Source organism: Pogoniulus pusillus, chromosome 5, assembly GCF_015220805.1.
Source record: "Pogoniulus pusillus isolate bPogPus1 chromosome 5, bPogPus1.pri, whole genome shotgun sequence".
Taxonomy (NCBI): Eukaryota; Metazoa; Chordata; class Aves; order Piciformes; family Lybiidae; genus Pogoniulus; species Pogoniulus pusillus.
Genome location: NC_087268.1, coordinates 20,088,937 through 20,108,899, shown reverse-complemented (window position 1 = coordinate 20,108,899; position 19,963 = coordinate 20,088,937). Strand labels below are relative to the sequence as shown.

General features: G+C 44.8%; 1 protein-coding gene across 1 annotated transcript in view; it reads right to left on the bottom strand.

The window, feature by feature from the left end:
* Window positions 1-1,964: 1,964 nt before the first annotated feature.
* Window positions 1,965-19,963, bottom strand: part of TEAD4 (TEA domain transcription factor 4) — a 58,610-nt gene continuing 40,611 nt past the window's right edge. Inside the window, exons 9-12 of the mRNA XM_064143438.1 lie at window positions 18,904-19,077; window positions 6,525-6,665; window positions 4,748-4,900; window positions 1,965-2,204 (exon numbers count right to left, since the gene is read on the bottom strand). Of these exons, the coding sequence (XP_063999508.1) occupies window positions 2,091-2,204; window positions 4,748-4,900; window positions 6,525-6,665; window positions 18,904-19,077 (582 nt within the window). The 3' untranslated portion in view covers window positions 1,965-2,090. The remainder of the gene's footprint in view (window positions 2,205-4,747; window positions 4,901-6,524; window positions 6,666-18,903; window positions 19,078-19,963) is intronic.

Sequence of the window (19,963 nt, the reverse complement as noted above, 5' to 3'; positions counted from 1 at the left end):
CCTCAGGAAAAGCTCAACATGAGCCGGCAGTGTGCGCACACAGCCCAGCCAGCCAACCAATGTCCTGGGCTGCAGCAAGAGCAGTGTGGCCAGCAGGGCAAGGGAGGGGATTCTCTGCCTTTACTCTGCTCTTGTCAGACCCCCACATGGAGTAGTGAGTACAGTTCTGGAGTCCCCAACAGAAGGAGGACACTAAACTGTTGGAGTGAGTCCGGAGGAGGGCCACGAAGATGATCAGAAGGCTGACGCACCTCTCCTGTGAGGACAGGCTACAAGAGTTGGGGCTCTTCAGCCTAGTGGCCTTCCAGTATCTGAAGGGGGCCTACAAGAAGTCTAGGAAGGGTCTTGTAATGACAGGACAAAGGATAATGGGTTTAAACTGGAAGAGGGGAGATTTAGACTAGATGTTAGGAAGAAGTTCTTGACAGTGAAGGTGGTGAAACACTAGAACAGGTTGTCCAGGGAGGCTGTGGATCCTCCTCCCTGGAGATGTTCAAGGCCAGGTTAGATGAGGCCTTGAGCGACCTGTTCTAGTGGGAGGTGTCCTTGCCTGTGGTGGGGAGGCTGGAACTAGATGATCTTTGAGGTCCCTTCCAACCTAAACCATTCCACATTAATTGTAATAAACCCTTGATTTCTGGCCGTGTCTCAGATTTCTCAGCTTCCCATGAGTACTTTTCTCTGTCCCAGAAATGCAAGGCTGGAAACAGCTGAAGCGAGTGTGAGAAATGTTTCCTAAGGTATTCTGATGCACTGTGGAAAGAGGAGATAAAACACATTACAGTATCACAGTATCATCAGGGTTGGAAGAGACCTCACAGATCATCAAGTCCAACCCTTTACCACAGAGCTCAAGGCTAGACCATGGCACCAAGTGCCACGTCCAATCTTGCCTTGAACAGCTCCAGGGACGGCGACTCCACCACCTCCCCGGGCAGCCCATTCCAGTAGCCAATGACTCTCTCAGCGAAGAACTTTCTCCTCACCTCGAGCCTAAATCTCCCCTGGCGCAGCCTGAGGCTGTGTCCTCTCGTTCTGGCACTGGCCACCTGAGAGAAGAGAGCAACCTCCTCCTGGCCACAACCACCCTTCAGGTAGTTGTAGACAGCAATAAGGTCACCCCTGAGCCTCCTCCAGGCTAAACAATCCCAGCTCCCTCAGCCTCTCCTCGTAGGGCTTGTGCTCGAGGTCTCTCACCAGCCTCGTCACCCTTCTCTTGACACGCTCAAGCATCTCGATGTCCCTTCTAAACTGGGGGGCCCAGAACTGAGCACAGTACTCAAGGTGTGGTCTAACCAGTGCAGAGTACAGGGGCAGAATGACCTCCCTGCTCCTGCTGACCACACCATTCCTGATGCAGGCCAGGATGCCACTGGCTCTCTTGGCCACCTGGGCACACTGTTGGCTCATGTTCAGGCGGGTATCGATCAGCACCCCCAGATCCCTTTCTGTTTGGCTGCTCTCCAGCCACTCCGACCCCAGCCTGTATCTCTGCATGGGGTTGTTGTGGCCAAAGTGCAGCACTCGGCACTTTGAGCTACTGAACGCCATTGTATCTGCATCCTATGGGACTGTGCCACCAAATAAACTGCCAGTTCAGTGGCTACCTGTAAGCCTTCCCGTGTCTGACCTAGACATGAATGCATGTGAATTCAGACACTCGGATCAGTGTGGCATGAACATTTTCAACCTGTTCGTATGTGGTTGAATTTGTGGGAGCTGCTGACATTGCCCTAACTGTGTGCTCAGGTGCACCCCTTTTATATCTTTGATCACACTCTGCATGTGCTGTATTCATTCCAGAGGATACAGTTTGTGGTGAAACCACAGTTATTAATAACAGGCACAGTTATTAATAGCAGGCAGTTATTTGCCTCTTTCTCTGACTCCAAATTCTTTTTTTCCAGTTGCACAAACCTGGAGATAAACTCGTTTGACCCTGGCAATCACAAACAGCTTAGAGGTTCTTTTCTGAAAATACATAGTATCTGCAGTTTATTTTTCAGTTTGGGATGAGAGGACAGGGGTTGTTAAAGCACAGGCTTTTTTCTTAGACGTGCATCCCATGGATGACTTGGAGCAGAGAGTTTCTAGTCCTTCACCAGCCGGTAGATGTGATGTTGCGCACCGTGGTCACTAGTTGACACCTCAAAAACATATGCTATGCACAGCAATGTCTCCTGCGTGTCCCTGTTTGTCACAACCTAGACAGAAAAGGAGAAGAAGCTGTGATGGCAACTGCTGTTTCTCTGCTTACATATTCCAATACATTTAACATAGAGCAAAAAAGTGACTAATAGGCAAAGAACAGAGGAGCACAGGAATGATACTCAGCTCAGTCACCACAACCGCCCAGTCTTTGTGCCCACACACCCAAGCAAAGCACTTTCACAGCATTAGGCCTACAATACAGTGAAGAGACAGGGAGGTAAGCAGAGTCCACTGTGGAGAAAAAGCTGTGACTAAGCAGTGACCACAGCAGTGGAAGCAGGTCCTCTAGGTCCTCTACTCCCCAGCCTCTGGTGCAGCAGATTCCTGTAGAAAGCGTTTCACAAGAAAATAACTTTTTCCTCTGCTTGTGGGTATTGAGAGGACACCTCCTGTGGCACATCCACTCCTGTTTATGTACGTGTTTATACATCACAACCACAAACACTTCCTTCCCTCCATCCGTTCTTGCTTGTTAGTGGTAGAAACAGACCGTGGGGATTACAGAGAATACCTCATTTTACAGGAGACAGGTTCAACTCCATTATACCTCCCGTTCCATAGACTGTAGGTGTCAGAAGGAGGGCTGCTACACTCATGCATTCTTCAAGAACCTCCTTTTTATAACATTTCTATTTTATGGTCCCTCAGGAACTTTAGCTTCTCTGCAATGTGACTCAGGGTCAGCAGCACAGTGACGGAATGGCACTGGCCTAGTTGCAGGAGGATGAGCTACCTATACTATGTGTCAGGAACAAACTACATGTTGCACTCCCAGCTCAGGTCCCCTCCCTCCCTCACTGCACAGCTTTGCACAGTCCTGTGAGTTTGAGCCACAGCTAAAACTTCAAGCAATTCTTTCTGCTGGAGGAGATACATTTTTATCAGCAGTAGCACCAAGCCAGCTTCAGAAGAAAACCATACCAGCTGTACCAAACCCTAACTGCTACTGTGAAAACGGAAAATAACTAGCTTCAAACTTGCCTATTAATTTTAGCAGCCTGACTTTGGTCTGTTCTGTTGTCTTTTCTTACATCATTATAAGGTTTGCAGCTGAACTAAGCTAACCTTTCTCCTTTCTTCTGCAGTTGTGGTGAGGCATCAGAATCTTTTCTAGAAAATGAGCTCTGAAATCTTACAGGGCTCGATCCAGATTTATCCAGAGATAAATCATGCTTGTGAGATTAGGTCATGAAACAGTCTAGAAGAATGCTCATTAGAAGCTGTTAGTGGGGACTGATGACTAGCAGCAGGCTTTGTCTTAAACATGCCACATTTTCAGCTCTCCTGTGGGGAGCAGAGGGGTAAAAAATGCTCAGCCTGTTGTTCAGGGAACAGGACTGCAAGGCAATATATAAAATGCTGTGCCAGCACCCAGAGGAGATACGCCTCTCTGTGAGAGGAGGTAAGGGAAGGACGTAAGATTACTCAAAACATAAAACCTCAGAGGAATTAAACTCTGTGACAACTCTTTTTGTACAATTCATAGAAAGCACCTGCCTGCCTGAGTAATGAAACACAGAGGAAGCAGATACAGCGTTCCTCAGGATAGATTACAGCATACAAGCTGTCCCTATCCCATTCAGGCTTCTGCTCATCTAAAACATCTTACTTCTCCTTTCTCTCAGATGCTAAAGACCTATGTATAAACATGAAAGACCTCCTAATGCCCTGTGAGATATATTATTAGTCTTCTATTTCATAGCTGAGGTACTGGAGCCACAGAGTTAGTAACAAGAGTACAAAGTCCCACAAGATCTCCAGAGAATAGAACTTGATTTCTCTTCTTTCATACTAGCATCAATTCTGCTTACTCAGCCTCAGGTTTTCTTGGCAAAGATCTGTGATGAGTCCTGTAGAGGCGAGCACAGAACTCATCGCATTAGGAACATCCACCCCTAAAAACTGTCTTTGCCCCCTTCCCAAATGTAGGCTGCACCTAAGGCCTGGAAAGGCTCCTGGTATAATACTGACACTAATGTAAATGTAGTTGCTGTAGCCTTGTAGCACAGCCCTATCTAGAGGCTGTAGTGACTCATGGAAGTGTCACAGAGCTTCAACCAACATGCCCCCTCCTTTACTTGCCTCAATATTCTTTCCAGATTCAGAATGGCCCTGAGGAAACAATACATTTTTTTCCCTACTTGGTCAGTGAAGAACTCTTCCCCTGATGAAATTATTAGCCACTTAACAGTATTCTTGGGGGGTTTCACCTTGCAAAAAGGGCCAGGGCACAGAAAGGACCTCAACATTTGACCAATAGTGGAATAGGTATTTCCTTCACTGACTTTTGCATCCTTTTCTTTCCTTTATCTCTTTATCTTGATAGTTCTTTTTACTTTCCCTCTCGTAATTGGGTCTCTCAAATTCTTCTGCTGCTTCTCTGCATGAGTCTCTGTTTCTAGAGATTCATAAATGGTCTTGAAGTGCAATATATGTTCAGTTAGATTCTGAGCTGCAGAAGGCAATCTGCTTTGACTCGCAAGTGAACTCCTGCATGGGGCTTCCATGCTCCAATGAAAACAGTTGAAATTCCCACCTGCAAGATAGTAAAGTTCTCCAGCACGCTGTTCATCATGTACTTCTCAGGAAGGTGCTTGAGTTTATGAATGAAGTTGATCATGTATTCGCAGAGAGGGGAGCGGTGAATGCGGTAAGAGTAGTGTCCATTTTCATAGCGTGCATACTCTGTCTGCAATGCAAAACACAAGATGGGCACATGGGGCTGGTGTTGTCACATTAGTAGCATCAATCACATAAAGGGATTCAGAACAGAAAAATTACAGTTGCATTTGCAAGTCATTTTGCTAACAATAATGAGCCAGTTAAGCATTCCTCTACAGTATTTCTCACCAATTTTAGCTTCCTTGAGTAGTCTAATTTCTTTGGCTTGATTTTTGTCTTTAGAATGCTGGGTTCAAGCTTCCAAGCAGCCAACTGCCAAGGAACTGTGAAATATAATTCAGAGAAGCAGACCAGTTTTCAGCTATCCTACGGTCTGCATCTCCACCAGAAAAATGTTATGTATGAATAAACTGAAAGACTACTTTAGTGAGACCAGGAAACTGCTAGTAGTGATGGTAATCAGATACTCAGGATGCTCCAGAGCTGGAAAGGACAAAAGCCTTCTGGTACCTGTGAGAGAGAACATAGTATCTCTGCTCCTCCTTAGAAGAATCATAGAACTGTTTTGTTTGGAAAAAATCTTTAAGAGCTTTGAGTGCAAGTATCATCTAACTCTATCAAATCTGATGGTAAACCACGTTCCTCAGCACCACATCTCTCTGCTTCTTTTAAACATTTCCAGGGATGGGGATTCAACCACCACCTCATTTGTTAGTAGGGAGAAGAGACTGACACTCACCTGGCTCACACCTCCTCTTAAGGACTGACACTAAAGGATCTCAGTTTCCTCTGCTTCTCCTCATAAGACCTGAAAAGGTCTAGCCAAAGTCACACTGAGATTTTTTTGTTATTACCTCCTATATATTTCAGCTTCATTTGAAGAGAGTCTGAGGCTGGATTCTATTGTTTTATAGCAGAGTCTTAAATGCCTGTTACCTTCTTTGACCCCAAGAGTCTCCTTTCCTGTGGACCATGACACCTGTATTTGGCCTATATATCACATCATGCCAATACAGAACTGGTCTTGAGGAATGCTTATCAAATGACTATATAAAGGCCCTGAGAAAGGAGGTAGCTTGAACTGACTGATGACACGAGAACAACTTGTGTTCTGCAAATAGTTGCTCCTCCTGCAGCTCCTAGAGAAAGAGGCCAGAGGGAAGCAGGTCAGCTAAATGTGGCACCAGAAAGAACTTCAGTGCCAGATAAATGCATAATTATGCATCTTCACCCTTGCTTCAGTTGTAAGTGTACCCTAAGATATGCCTCATAAAACCGTAAGACTAGAGCCTGTAAATTGCTATAGTCCATTAATTAATGGCTATAGTCTCTCAACAATCCCTTTAAGAACACTGATGGAAGCAAGATATTGCTTACTTGTTTTCACTTTTCTGAACCACAAAAGAAGGATCCAGGTATCCTAGCTCTTCCTTGTTCTCAGAAAAATCCAGAGAATCACCAGAGCTGAGTCTTACATATTAACCAGTCATCAGAAACTGCTATCAAAAGACAAACCAGCAAACACTACCAGACATTCAATGAAGAGGATAAGGCTGTGTTGCAGGCTGAAACAATCTTCTACCTGCATGTCTCAGAAATAATAATCTGTGACATCTACCTCTCTGACATGGGATATAGGCAGGATGCATACTTGAAGTGACAGCAAAGCAAACCAGGAGTCTGATCCCTACCTCCACTTTCTCCACCACCTGCTTTCCAAAGGAGCACACTTTGGTGGAACAGGTAATGACCATGTTTTCTGGGCTCTCATATTGGCTGGAAACGCCATAGAAAGATCTGGATTCATCTTCAATATTGGTGTTCAAATCAGCCTGCCAACAAAAATAAAAGGGGGGGAGGGAGGGCAGGAGGGGAAGGGGAGAAAAATAGATGGTTATCAACTGATGGTTGCAGTGGGTTTTTACCATTCCCTTACAGAGCCAAGACTGTAAAGTACTGAAGTGTCTGAAGACTGTGCACTAAAATCCAGTATCCACTTCAGAAAATGGTGGTGGAGATAAGCATACACATTGGGGAAATCTGGTGGAATACCCTCTCAACATTAAAAGCATATAGAACAGCCTCTTGCCTTTGCTAAGTATTTAACACAACTGAACAATGCCAGGACAGCCTGGATACCCACAAAGCATGTGGAGAGCAAGGCACTGGAGAGACACAACAATGCAACTGACAGGCTAGACTGGGCTGCTTCCCTAGGGAACAAAAATCACAGTACAGCAACTGTAAACAAGTTTTTGCACTCTACACATACAGATAACAGGAAAGAAAGCAGAGTGCATGAGTGTGCAAGTGCACACATGCACTAGGCTCAGGTACATGAAGAATATAAGGGGAAGGGATGAAACATAAGGAATGTAGGAGGTTGATGGATCTGGCCCAGTTCCATCTGAATACAAACACATCTCCATCAGCAGCTACAGTTTTCCAATATGGATGCCTCGAATTGGAACCCTACTCCTACAACTCCTAGTTATCTGAAGCTTCCACCAGGGGTCATTCAAACCACAAGTATAAGAAGAGGCAGCTCCCTTAAGCTCTGAAAATCCACGGGGTGCAGGAATGACTTAGACTTTCTCCCTTCCAGAACTGAAAAGGTGGAGCTTCTCAGCACTCCACAAGCCCAAGGATTAGCAGAAAAGCAAGGATCATTTTCCATAGGCTCCTCCTGCTGAACTGAGGAAAACGGGGAAACTGAAGAACATTTATTCTTTTGACAGGGGACACAGTGTGAATAGGCCTGCATTGGATGACATTCTAGAATGCTCCTGTTAGCTGATGTCTGTGAAGGCTTTTTGGTCAAGATCCTACAGCACCGCTTAGGACATGCAATGATAGCCTTTGAACTGGATCACCTATTAACAAATACTCCTTCCCTTTGCCATACAAAGGTCCTGTCTTTCCTCTGCCATGGAATCATGCTGTCAGCTTATTTCTCTTAAGCAGCAATTTCACAAGAGGTTTAAGTCCACTTAGAAAGTGCCAGTCCAGCCTTGTCCCCATCTGAAACTACACAAGCTTGCTCCTGCCTTTGTGCTAGCTAAGGTTAACCACATGAGAAAGCTAACCCCAGCAAAAACAAATTCTGTTATGATTTTGGTTAGTTTTCAGTCTGAACAGAAAATTCACATGGATCTCCACAAAGCCACAGGGGCTGGAGGAGGTGAGAACACATACAAATTTGATGACATAAAGACTGCCGCTTTTGAGAGCAACACATATTCACATTGGCTTGAGCCTCTTGGAAGACTGCACCCAAAGTTGTAATTTCAAACCCAAAAGTGTTCATGATACCAAGAGAGAACAGTCTTGGTGTCCCAGAGTAGTTTCTGCCTCATCACTCCTCCTGTACTGACACAAATATTTCTGTAGCCGAGGAGCTGCTAAGCAGTTCTCATGGAGATCAATTCCTTCACCTGATTCAGAAGTATTTGTGTGCATGTTTCAAAGAACATGTACTGGGAGGATGAGCAGCAACAGGGAAAGCAGAAGGCAGGACTGCTTATTCTAGTGAATGCTGGGTTTGACTAACTAGTAACCTCCTAAAAACCACACTTTGTTGTCATTCCTTTCAGGCTGCGCCATCTTTTTACCAGAAAAGTCCCCAGCAGCTCCCATTATACAGTCATCAGCACAGAAGAACTCATCGTTTTGCCAAGAGTGAAAGCAAAACCACTACTCCAAAGAACATCTATATAGTGATGTGCAGTATTTCCATCTGTATGGTTGTTACCTTGACACTTGAGGTGTGTGAAGGAGAAGATGCTAAACTATCTCCTCATTTATTTCAGAAAATTCAGTTCCATTCTCCACTTAGCACAACACTGGAGTGCCACTGCCACTTTGCACACATACTTCCATCTAGAGAAAAACTACCATCTGCAGGGGACAAATGATGCCACAACAAACCAACCAAAAAAAATGAAATTAACGTGTTTGGTTTTTTTTTATTGCAAATTCAGAAGTAAGTGAAAGAGGTTTAGGATAGGTTTTTCACGAGGTACAGGTGACAATGCAACTCCTCCTAGACTAGCAGTTGTACTGTTCAGATAATTCTAGTGGGACACTGATTCAGTTTAGGAAAGATGACAGAATGCTCTAATGTTCACATCACCAGCATTAAGGATGGATGTACAGCTCTCACCATAGAATAGAATCATAGAATCAACCAGGCTGGAAGAGACCTCCAAGATCATCCAGTCCAACCTAGCACCCAGCCCTGTCCAATCAACTAGACCATAAAGCACAGGTCTTGTGCAAGCCCCTATGCTTTTCCCAAATGTGGGTAAAACAAGCCTGTGGCTTCACCTAATATGGCCAAGCTTGGATAACTGCCATTCTGATTGGCTATTGTGTGTCCAGGGCACATTAGTCTCGGCCTGCATTGGTAACAGAAATGTGCAGGTAAATGCAGTGGGCTCTGCCATTCTGTTCATGTCTGCTGTTGCCTGCTGCCATTGCCTACTAAAAAAAGCTTTCACCATGCTCTTAACAGAGAGCATAACAGCATAGTATTTAAATACATAATCACAAATCAGTCTTCAAAATTACTGTGTTGTTTCACACAGTTACTACAGAAACCTTGAACAGCTGTACTATCTTCACCACAGACTAAGGATGAAAGAAAGTTTGTCAGAATGGCTTGCCCCCAGTGATTCCCCCTTTTAAGCAGAATCCCTCCATTTGAAGTAGTGACAAATGTTCAGTCCCTGTGAATACACTTGGCTGTACAAGCCCAATATATTTCTATCAGTTTACACCAGCTATGCACTCATTCCTTTATGTTTTCCTAAATTTGTCCTCTCTAGTATATTACTTAAGAGCAGCCTCCAACTTATCAGGAGATAGTCATACAAAGCTGGCAATTGTTTTATTCTCATGTTTGCTTCTCCTTAGAAGAAAGCTTCACATGACATTTTACCCCGCTGAACTTGTTCCTGACTTCTCTTAACAACTTAGCCTTTTTTGACCCTTCTTGCCTCCTCACTGACCTGAAGAGCAAATTGGGCACACGTTAAAATATGCCAGTAAAACAATGCAGATTTAAAGCTTTTTGGTTTAGAATTATTTTACATCATTCACTTTTGCACCACTGAGGTAGTACACAAGACTTGGAAACAACAGCTGAAGGAAGATTAGAAGTCTTTGCATTGATATGACCACCTAAAGAACTGTAATGCAGTTATGCTCCAACAGCTTATCTACACTGGAATAGCATACGCGGGCAAATCCAGTCTAGCTTCACAAGGCACAGACATTACAGACATAAACATTGCAGTGGGTTGTAATTACCCCCAAAACAAAATCACCAGACTAGCTCAGGAGGTTTGGAAGCAAAATGAAGTGATATTTACAAGCAAGTTAAAATCTAAAAGCATAAAATACAATGTATATGCACAGGATATATTTACAATTGAGAAAAAAAACAAACAAGAAAGATGCCCCTTGGACAAGGGAAAAAAAGTTAAATAGCTCTCCTCCCCCGCCTTGTAAGGGGAAAAGAGAGAAATCAGAATGCCCTCCGTGCTGCTGTCTACTTAGCCATAACATGAGTCTCAGCCAAGGTCAGCAAAGCCATGCACAAGGACTAGCCAGCAGCCAGAGCAAATCAGAGAAAAGGAAGAAATAATAGTTTGTGCAGAACACTTTATCCTAATCCAGCAAGCAAATGGACTTATATGGACTTATCTTTATTTTAATTTTGCATCCAGTCTCCTATTTTATTTACCTTTTACATATTTTTTTCTTCTGTTCAATGCCTTTGGATTTTTTCTGTTTCTTCTTTATAACTTAGAACCAGGCTAGTCTGTTAGTTTTAAACTACCACAAACATGGCTTAGACTGACAAAGAATTATTGTGTTTGTGCTATCAAATTGTCCCCGCTATAGTTATGCAGCTGTGTCTGTACCACAAATGTATGCAACAACCCCATGAATGCTCCAGGCTTGAGGAAGAGTAGCTAGAAAGCTGCTCAGCAGAGAAAGACCTGGGAGAGCTGATCAACAGCTGGCTGAATACAAGTCAGTGTGCACCCAAGAAAGCCAACAGCATCCTGGCTTGGGTCAGGAATAGTGTGGCCAGCAAGACAAGGGAAGAGATTACTCACTCTGTACTCAGCACTGGCGAGGCCACACCTTGAGTATTGGGTTCAGTTTTGAGGCACTCACTACAAGAAAGACATTGAGGTTGGTACATGTCTAGAGAAGGGCAACAAAACTGGCAAAGGGTCTGGAGAACAGGTCTTGTGAGGAGCAGTTGAGAGAACTGGGGCTGTTTAGTCTGGGGAAAAGGAGGCTGAGGGGAGACTTTCTCACCCCCTGCAACTACCTGAAAGGAGGTTGGAGCAAAATGGGTGTTGGTCTCAAGTTGAACCAGGGAGGTGGTTGCATACCTATCCCTGGAAGTGTTTTAAAATGCAGAGATGTGGTGCTGAGGGACATAGTTAAGCACCAGACTTGGTAGAGTTAGGTAATGGCTGGACACAGTGATCTTAAATATTTTTTTTTCCCAACCAAAACAGTATGTGATTCTACTCTGTTCTGGTTTAGGTTTTTGACTTACTATCTATCACATTCATTCACATGTCAATGCAACTCTGTCATTTATTTGACCCACAGGCCAGCTGTCTGAATAGAGATTAATTCCTTCCCTTCTCCAAGAATGAACTAGACTAAGCAGTCCTTCACAATACTTTTCAGCTATTTCCCTTGGGCATGAGAAACACAATATATAGACTCAATTCCACTCTTCAAAAAAAATTGTCCAACTAAGTCAAAAGAACCAAGTGTTAAGGCTCCAGAAACTTGGTTGGAACACTGCTACATGAACATAGCATAGTGGTGCTGGTAAATTTAAAGTTACATTCTTCTAAACCCTCAATAGCAAATTAAAAACTAAGTGCAATAATTTTGAGGGAAAGCAGAAAGGTGCTGGCTCTACTTAATGAAAAAAAAAACTTCATTAGCTCTAAGAAGCCATTCCAGGTGTCTCCACAATTTGGCAAGCCTCCCATCAAAAGACTGGACTACAGTTCTGCAGACAGTTAACATCCAATTAACCAACATTAAACCATTTGGTGATAGGCAGAACTATGGTGAGTTAATCAGTCAGTGCCACTGTGTACAATCTGGCTGCTAGAAGTTCTGGAGCAATGGAGTCATGTTGAACCTTCTGACAGGTACACTGCACCTTTTATACCAAAGCATAGACACATTACAGGCTAGGAATGTGGTCAGTCAACAAAAGCTACAGGCACTTCCTTTCTTTGAAACTCTCAGCCCATAAAGATAGAAAACATGGCATTTCAGCAACTCCAGGGAATGACAGCAGCTACTGGAGAGCTGCAGATTGTGTTTGCAGAACAGAGCTGCGGCACCTCAGACAGATACTGTTACTCTTAAACTTACAACTTAGAGCTGCTGGTTCCCAGTTCCCTTTCACCGCAGTAGAGATCGTAAGAGTATTTGCTCTTGAACCATTTGCAACCAAGTTAAGTCATGTAAACAGAAAATGGCAACCATTTACATGAATAGAAACAAAACCACAGAACCACTGCGGGGTGGAACTCGAATCTGTAAGCCTTCTGTGCTACAAAGAGGATTACCCCCGAAAGGAAAATGAGGCACAAAACTGAGGAAGAACACTGTCATGTGTAACAACCAAATTAACTTCTAAGTGTCAAATGGACGCTGAGGTAAATCACTAAGGGAAACAGTTAAACTTCCCAAGATTGCGCCAGAATAAAATAACACGAAAGGGGAAGAACATCTCCTTGTATCAAAGAATCATAGAATCAACCAGGTTGGAAGAGACCTCCAAGATCAGCCAGTCCAACCTAGCACCCAGCCCTAGCCAGTCAACTAGACCATGGCACTAAGTGCCTCATCCAGACTCTTCTTGAACACCTCCAGGGAGGGTGACTCCACCACCTCCCTGGGCAGCCCATTCCAATGCCAATCACTCTCTCTGTGAAGAACTTCCTCCTAACATCCAGCCTATACTTCCCCAGCACAACTTGAGACTGTCCCCCCTTGTTCTGTTGCTGGCTGCCTGGGAGAAGAGGCCAACCCCCACCTGGCTACAACCTCCCTTCAGGTAGTTGTAGACAGCAATGAGGTCCCCCCTGAGCCTCCTCTTCTCCAGGCTAAACAACCCCAGCTCCCTCAGCCTCTCCTCACAGGGATTGTGTTCCAGGCCTTTCACCAGCTTTGTTGCCCTTCTCTGCACATGTTCCAGCACCTCAACATCTCTCTTGAATTGAGGAGCCCAGAACTGGACACAGGACTCAAGGTGTGGCCTGACCAGTGCAGAGTACAGGGGCAGAATAACCTCCCTTGTCCTACTGGCCACACTGTTACTGATACAAGCCAGGATGCCATTGGCTCTCCTGGCCACCTGGGCACACTGCTGGCTCATCTTCAGACTACTATCTACCAGTACCCCCAGGTCCTTTTCTGCCTGGCTGCTCTCCAGCCACTCTGTCCCTAGCCTGTAGTGCTGCTTGGGGTTGTTGTGGCCAAAGTGCAGAACCCAGCACTTATCCTTGTTAAATCTCATCCCATTGGCCTCTGCCCACCCATCCAGCCTGTCCAGGTCCCTCTGCAGGGCTCACCTACCTTCCAACAGATCAACACCTGCTCCTAGCTTGGTGTCATCTGCAAACTTTCTGATGCTGGACTCAATCCCCTCCTCCAGATCACCAATAAACAGGGCTGGGTCCAGCACTGATCCTTGGGGAACACCACTAGTGACAGCTGCCAAATGGATGTGGCACCATTCACCACCACTCTCTGGGCTCGGCCATTCAGCCAGTTCTTGACCCAGCACAGGGTGAATCTGTCCAAACCATGAGCTGCCAGCTTGGCTAGGAGCTTGTTGTGGCAGACAGTGTCAAAGGCTTTGCTGAAGTCCAGATAGACTACATCCACAGCCCCCACATTCACCAGGTGGGTAACCTGATCATAAAAGGAGATCAGGTTGGTGAGACAGGACCTGCCCTTCCTAAACCCATGCTGGCTGGGCCTGATCCCTTGGCCATGCTGTAAGTGCTTTGTGATGGCACTCAAGATGACCTGTTCCATCACCCTGCCTGGCACTGAGGTCAGGCTGACAGGTCTGTAGTTTTCTGGCTCCTCCTTTCGACCCTTCTTGTGGATGGGTATCACATTGGCCAGCTGCCAGTCTTCGGGGACCTCTCCAGTGAGCCAGGGCTGCTGATAAATGATGGAGAGTGGCTTGGCCAGCTCATCTGCCAGCTCTCTCAGCACCCTAGGATGGATCCCATCTGGTCCCATGGACTTGTGAGGATCCAAGTGTCTCAGCAGATCCCTTGCTTCTTCCTCATGGATTAGAGGGGGACTATGCTGGACCCTGACTCCATTTGCCACTTCAGGAGTCCAGTTGTCTTGGAGACAACCTGTTTAACTATGGAAGATTGAGGCAAAGAAGGTGTTAAGCACCTCTGCCTTTTCCTCATCCTTTGTCACTATATTCCCCTCTCTATCTAATAAGGACTGGAGGTTGTCTTTGCCCCTTCTCTTGCCATTCATATATTTATAGAAAAATTTTTTATTTTCCTTAACAGCCGTGGCCAGCCTAAGCTCCAAATGGGCTTTTGCCTAATTTTTTTTTCTACAAGACCTACCAACATCCTTGAACTCTTCCTGGGAAACCTCCCCTTTTTTCCAAAGGCAATATACTCTCTTTTTTGTCTTTAATTCCTTCAGCAGCTCCTTGCCAATCCAGTCTGGCTACCTCCCTCATCAGCTCATCTTCCAGTACAATGGCACAGCTGCTCCTGTGCCTTCAGGAGTTCTTTCTTGAAGTAGGTCCAACCTTCCTGGACCCCTTTGTTATTAAGGGCTCTTTCCTAAGGAACTTTCTGAGTTAGTTCCTTAAATAGGCTGAATTCTGCCCTTTGGAAGTCCAGCGTGGAGGTTCTGTTGATGCCCCTCCTGGTTTCTCTGTATATTGAAAACTGTAATTTCGTGGTCACTGGACCCCAGGCAGCCTCCAACCACCACATCCCCTACCAGCCCCTCTCTATTTGTGAGCAGCAGGTCAAGCACAGCTGCCCCCCAGTAGGCTCATGTAACAGCTGGGATAAGAAGTTGTCTTCCACATACTCTAGAAACCTTCTAGACTGCTTCTTCTCTGCAGTGTTTAAGTCCCAGCAGATGTCTGGTAGGTTAAAGTTGCCCACAAGAACAAGGGCAGGTGATCTTGAGGCAGCCTCCAGTTGTTTAAAGAGTAATAAATCAACCTCTTCTTCCTGGTTGGGTGGCCTATAACAGACTCCAACCAGGATATCGGTCTTGTTGGCCTTCCCCTTAATTCTGACCCATAAAGACTCAACTTGATCATCCTTGATTTCTACCCCCATGACATCCAGAGCATCCCTAATACACAGAGCCACTCCTCCACCTCTTCTCCCCTGCCTATCTCTCCTGAAGAGTCTGTAGCCACTGATTACAGCACTCCAATCACGTGAGTCATCCCACTATGTTTCTGTGATGGTGACACAATCATAGTTTTCCTCCAGCACCAGGGCTTCCAGCTCCTCTTGTTTGTGACCCATACTTTGTGCATTAGTGTACATGCACTTCAGCTGGGCTGCTGCTTTTACCCCTACCTCTAGCCTACCAACCTCAATTTCCTTTGGTTTATCTCAGTACAGGTTGGGAGCCAATCTCCTGCAGATCAGCTTTGGAGTCAGGGACCTGGGAGTGCTGGTGGACAACAGGCTGACTATGAGCCAGTTGACCATGGCCAAGAAGGCAAATGGCATCCTGGGATGCATTAAGAATAGTATGGCCAGTAGGTCAAGGGAGATTCTCCTCCCTCTATACTTTGTCCTCATCTGGAGTATTGTGTTCAGTTCTGGGCTCCCCTATTCAAGAGAAACAAGACAAAAAATGTGCAAAGATCACAAAAATCTTTGTCTTGTTTGCTGCCTCACAAAGGATGGCAAGGATAGAATGGACATGTAGACCAAATTATCATCTCCTTGCTCTCCAAGCAGTTTCTGACAGGTCAAGATTGAAGGTCAGCGAGGCAGGGTACATAAGGGAATTTGCATTGATGCTGTTTTAACTAGATTTGCTTGGGACTAGACAGAAACAATTCCAGGACAGCAGTCTCCAACACACCCCTTCAGCCACTTCGACAAAAGTGTCATTCAGTTATTGGAAAGGAAATAGTGATTTAAGTTATTCTTCAAGGAGAAGAAATTGCTACATATATTCACCACTGTCAGCAAAGGTCTGTCAAGAAATTCCCCTCATCTACCTGTTAGCAGATGGCTGCTCTGGACAAAGAATTAACTGTCTTGAATTCCTGGTTTGTCATTTTGCTTTTGTCTTCAATCCAGACTCTCACAACTTCTGTAAACTTTAAGATACAAGTACAGCACTCTGCTAACACACACAGCTCTGAAAATGCCTATTTCCTGACCTATTAATAACGATGCACACAGCAGAAGTTCAGGGGGTGAAGCAAGTAACAGGTGGCAGAGATAGTATTGCACTGGAAAAGAGCAGAGCTGGCACTGTCTGTGTATTGGGAGGCCAGTGTCTCACATTCACTGTCAAGTGCCAGAACGCACTTGGCGCACAGAGAAGTCACCCATGTGTCGTATGCGATCTGCCAATCCAAATCCAAGAGTTCATCCTACCAAACTCCTAATGCCAAAGTCAAGGAAGAATTGCAAATGTTGCTTATGTTGCCAACTCATCAACTTTTAGCTCCTAGCTGTTGTATAAATAATGTAAAGCATCACTGAACAAACAGAATTGTTCTGGTTGGAAAAACCCTTTAACAATCCTTGAAACCAACCATTAGCTGACTCTACTGAGTCTGGTGCTAAACCTCCAGCAACACATCTCTGCATTTTTTAATCACCTCCAGGCATGGGGATTCAACCACTCCCTGAGAAGCCTGTTCCAGTGTTTGAGAATCTTTTCAGTCAAGAAGTTTCTTCTAATATCCAATCTAAACCTCTCCTGGTACAAATACAGGTCCTCTCCCTCTTTGCTTGTTACTAGGGAGGAGACCAACACAAACCTTGCTCCAAGCTCCTTCCAGTGAGCTGCAGAGAGTGAGGTCTCCCCCCTCAGCCTCCTGTTGTACAGACTACTCAATCTCAATTCCTTCAGCCACTCCACAAGATCTGTTCTCTAGACCCTTTACTGGCTTTGTTGCCATTCTCTGGACCCACTCCAGCACCTCAAAGTTTTTCATGTAATGAGGTCTCCAAAACTGAACCCAGTACCCAAGATGTGGCCTCAGCAATGCTGGGCCCCAGGACGTTATGTATACGTGAGAGGAAAGGGGTTTCAATTGCTGTGTCACACCTGTGTGTACAAGCCAATTTTCAGTGAGATGATGAGCTCTGAACATCGGACACCTCATGTTGGCCCATAAACATTCCAGCTTAAAGACGTTCCACCATCTAAGTCCTTCAACACTCTAAATTAGGTTGGTGTCACACAATTAATATGTTGTATTTATCCATGTAATATTACAAAAACCCAAACCAAATCCCACAGGCAAAAAAGCACATTAACAGTTTGGATAAATAAAATCATAGTTGCAATCACAATTTCATGATATTTTTTCTACTTAATTCAAGGAATTCAAAGTGGTTTATCCTCCCTGTGTAATATCCCACTCTAAGCTCTTCCTTTGGATTTCTGAAACTTCCAAAGCCCTTCAGAGTGATGCCACACAAAAGCCAGCACTCTTCACCTCAACATTAAGAGTTTCCTGGGATCCTACCCCACAGTAGGAAGCAGCTCTCAGGGACTATTTCTTAGAAACTAACTGCTCTTACTTTTATTCCTTTTTGTCACATCATACTTCAGTTTCCTTTCCCAGACATTTCTTAGTTGGGCAATCCCTACCTAGATTTCATCAAAGGATGTCATTCTTAGACAGGTGCTGTCGTCTCTCCCAAGTATTTCTCTTCTATCTGAAACAGAGCTGGTCTTTTACTTTTTGTTTTCCACCTTCTCAAGCAGGAAATACTCTGAGAGAAGTGCTCCATGGCACAGTCTGCAAGTAGTGAAATCTTGTTTCTCCAAGAATCACCAGCAAGTAACAGTCAAACACTTAATGAGCAAACTGCCAGAAAACATTCTCCAACTCAGATATGGAAAGGCTATGCTTGGGACAGCTAGGAAGTTGCATCTCACAGGCTCACAGGATGTCAGAGGTTGGAAGGGACCCAAAGAGATCATCGAGCCCAACCTCCCTGCCAGAGCAGGACAATCTCAATGCATTTAATTTAACTATTTCATGTCCTGAAAGCACTAGTTAAAAGGCTTTCTGGTGCCAGCTTGTATGAAGACTATAAGATATGGAAACTCACTCCTCATTACAGAATCACAGGCTGAGAGGGGTTGGAAGGTACCTCTGGAGATCATCTGGTCCAACCCCCTGTGAAAGCAGGTTCACCTAGATCAGGTTGTGCAGGCACACATCCAGGCCAGCTTTGAAAATCTCCAGAGAAGGAGATTGCACAACCTCTCTGAGCAGTCCATTCCAGTGCTCCAGCTCTCATAGTAAAGACGTTTTTCCTCAAGTTCAAGTCAAACTTGTGTTTCTAGTCTCTACCCACTGCCCCTTGCCAGTGTCCACGACTAAAAAGAACCTAGGCCCATCCTCATGGACACCACCCTTCTGACCTGGAGTTGAATTCTAAGTGGTAAACTCAAGGTGAGTTTGTCTCAGACTGAAAAGTTACTCAGCACAGAGAAGTGCATATATACGATACACAGAGAATAATACAAACTTAAAAGGGCTTGAGATACCATCAGAAAAAAGAAATCTTCAGACACTAGTCAAGAACAACTCTACAGATGACATTGTAAAAGATACATCTTGTTCCAGGCTAGAATAACTGCCCTGTGCAGTCAAGGAAAGAGCTCCAGTGATGTTTGTAACTGAACTAAGGAAATTTACTGGAAGACAGTAGTCTTCTAACAGGTAGTGAGGCTGCTGCTTTGAAAGTAAGAACTTCACAGCAAATGAGTACCCTACAAAGGGAACCTTACCCAGAATTTTACAAGGAAGAAGGCATTAGCTGGCCCCCTTTCAAACAGCTCCTTCAGGCCCCCTTTTTTTTCAGGGAACTTGTCATAGATCTGTCGGATATCCACTGCCTCGAGGTAGGGGTCATTGTAGCTAGGGCTTGACTGCCCAATGTGCACAAATAGGTGTTTGTTATACTGCAAGAAGAGAAAAACATGGAATTAGAAAACTGTTCAGTATATACTGAACATTCATGGTTCTTCGCAGAAGACTGCTGGAAAATGATGAAGATTTGATAGCACTTTCCAGAACAGCAGATGTATTAGCAGAAATATCTCTGCTAATATCAGCTCCTGCTCTTTCTTTCCTAGCAATACATCTGTGTTTCTTGCTGCTTCTGAAAGGTTAGCTGTGCTTTCCCATATTCACTCCTAAATCATTGCCCTATCACTGCTGTTATGTAGTCTGAAATAACATGATATACAGTGTGACCTATCATTCAGTAAAATATCAGTGCTCCTATCCTGTGAAGAACTGCCTGAAATTCTACAGTAAGTTACCAGCCAAACTCTCTGAACGTTCCTGTCTCAGAGGAAATAGGCCTGGCCCATCACCAGTGTACATCTACAAGATTTAAGTGGGACAGGCAAATCTTGGTACCTTCATTTTACAGGTGGCACCATGAAAACACACTGATGCAAATTCATCCCAGTTGCCCTGGAATTTAAATTCCCAGCACACCAACAAAATACATGGCTTCACATAATTCTGTGTCTTCTGTGATTCTTGCCATCATCTGATTTTGGGGCTATCCTCCAAGGCTGAATGGGACAGCTAGAATGGCTTGGCAGTGCCTGTGTCACAATCTTACAACCTCTGTGCCCTGAGCCTTGGTTTGTGAACATCCATGATCCTCCAAAGGGAGGCCAGAAACACGTGGTACACAGCTGGCTATATCACTATGGGCAATTCTACCCTCTAGGAGAAGGATATCTTGTGTCTCCCAAAGACAGATTTCTATTCTCAGTAGATCAATGAAGCAACAATATCCATACACAATCTACAATGAACAGAAGCTACACG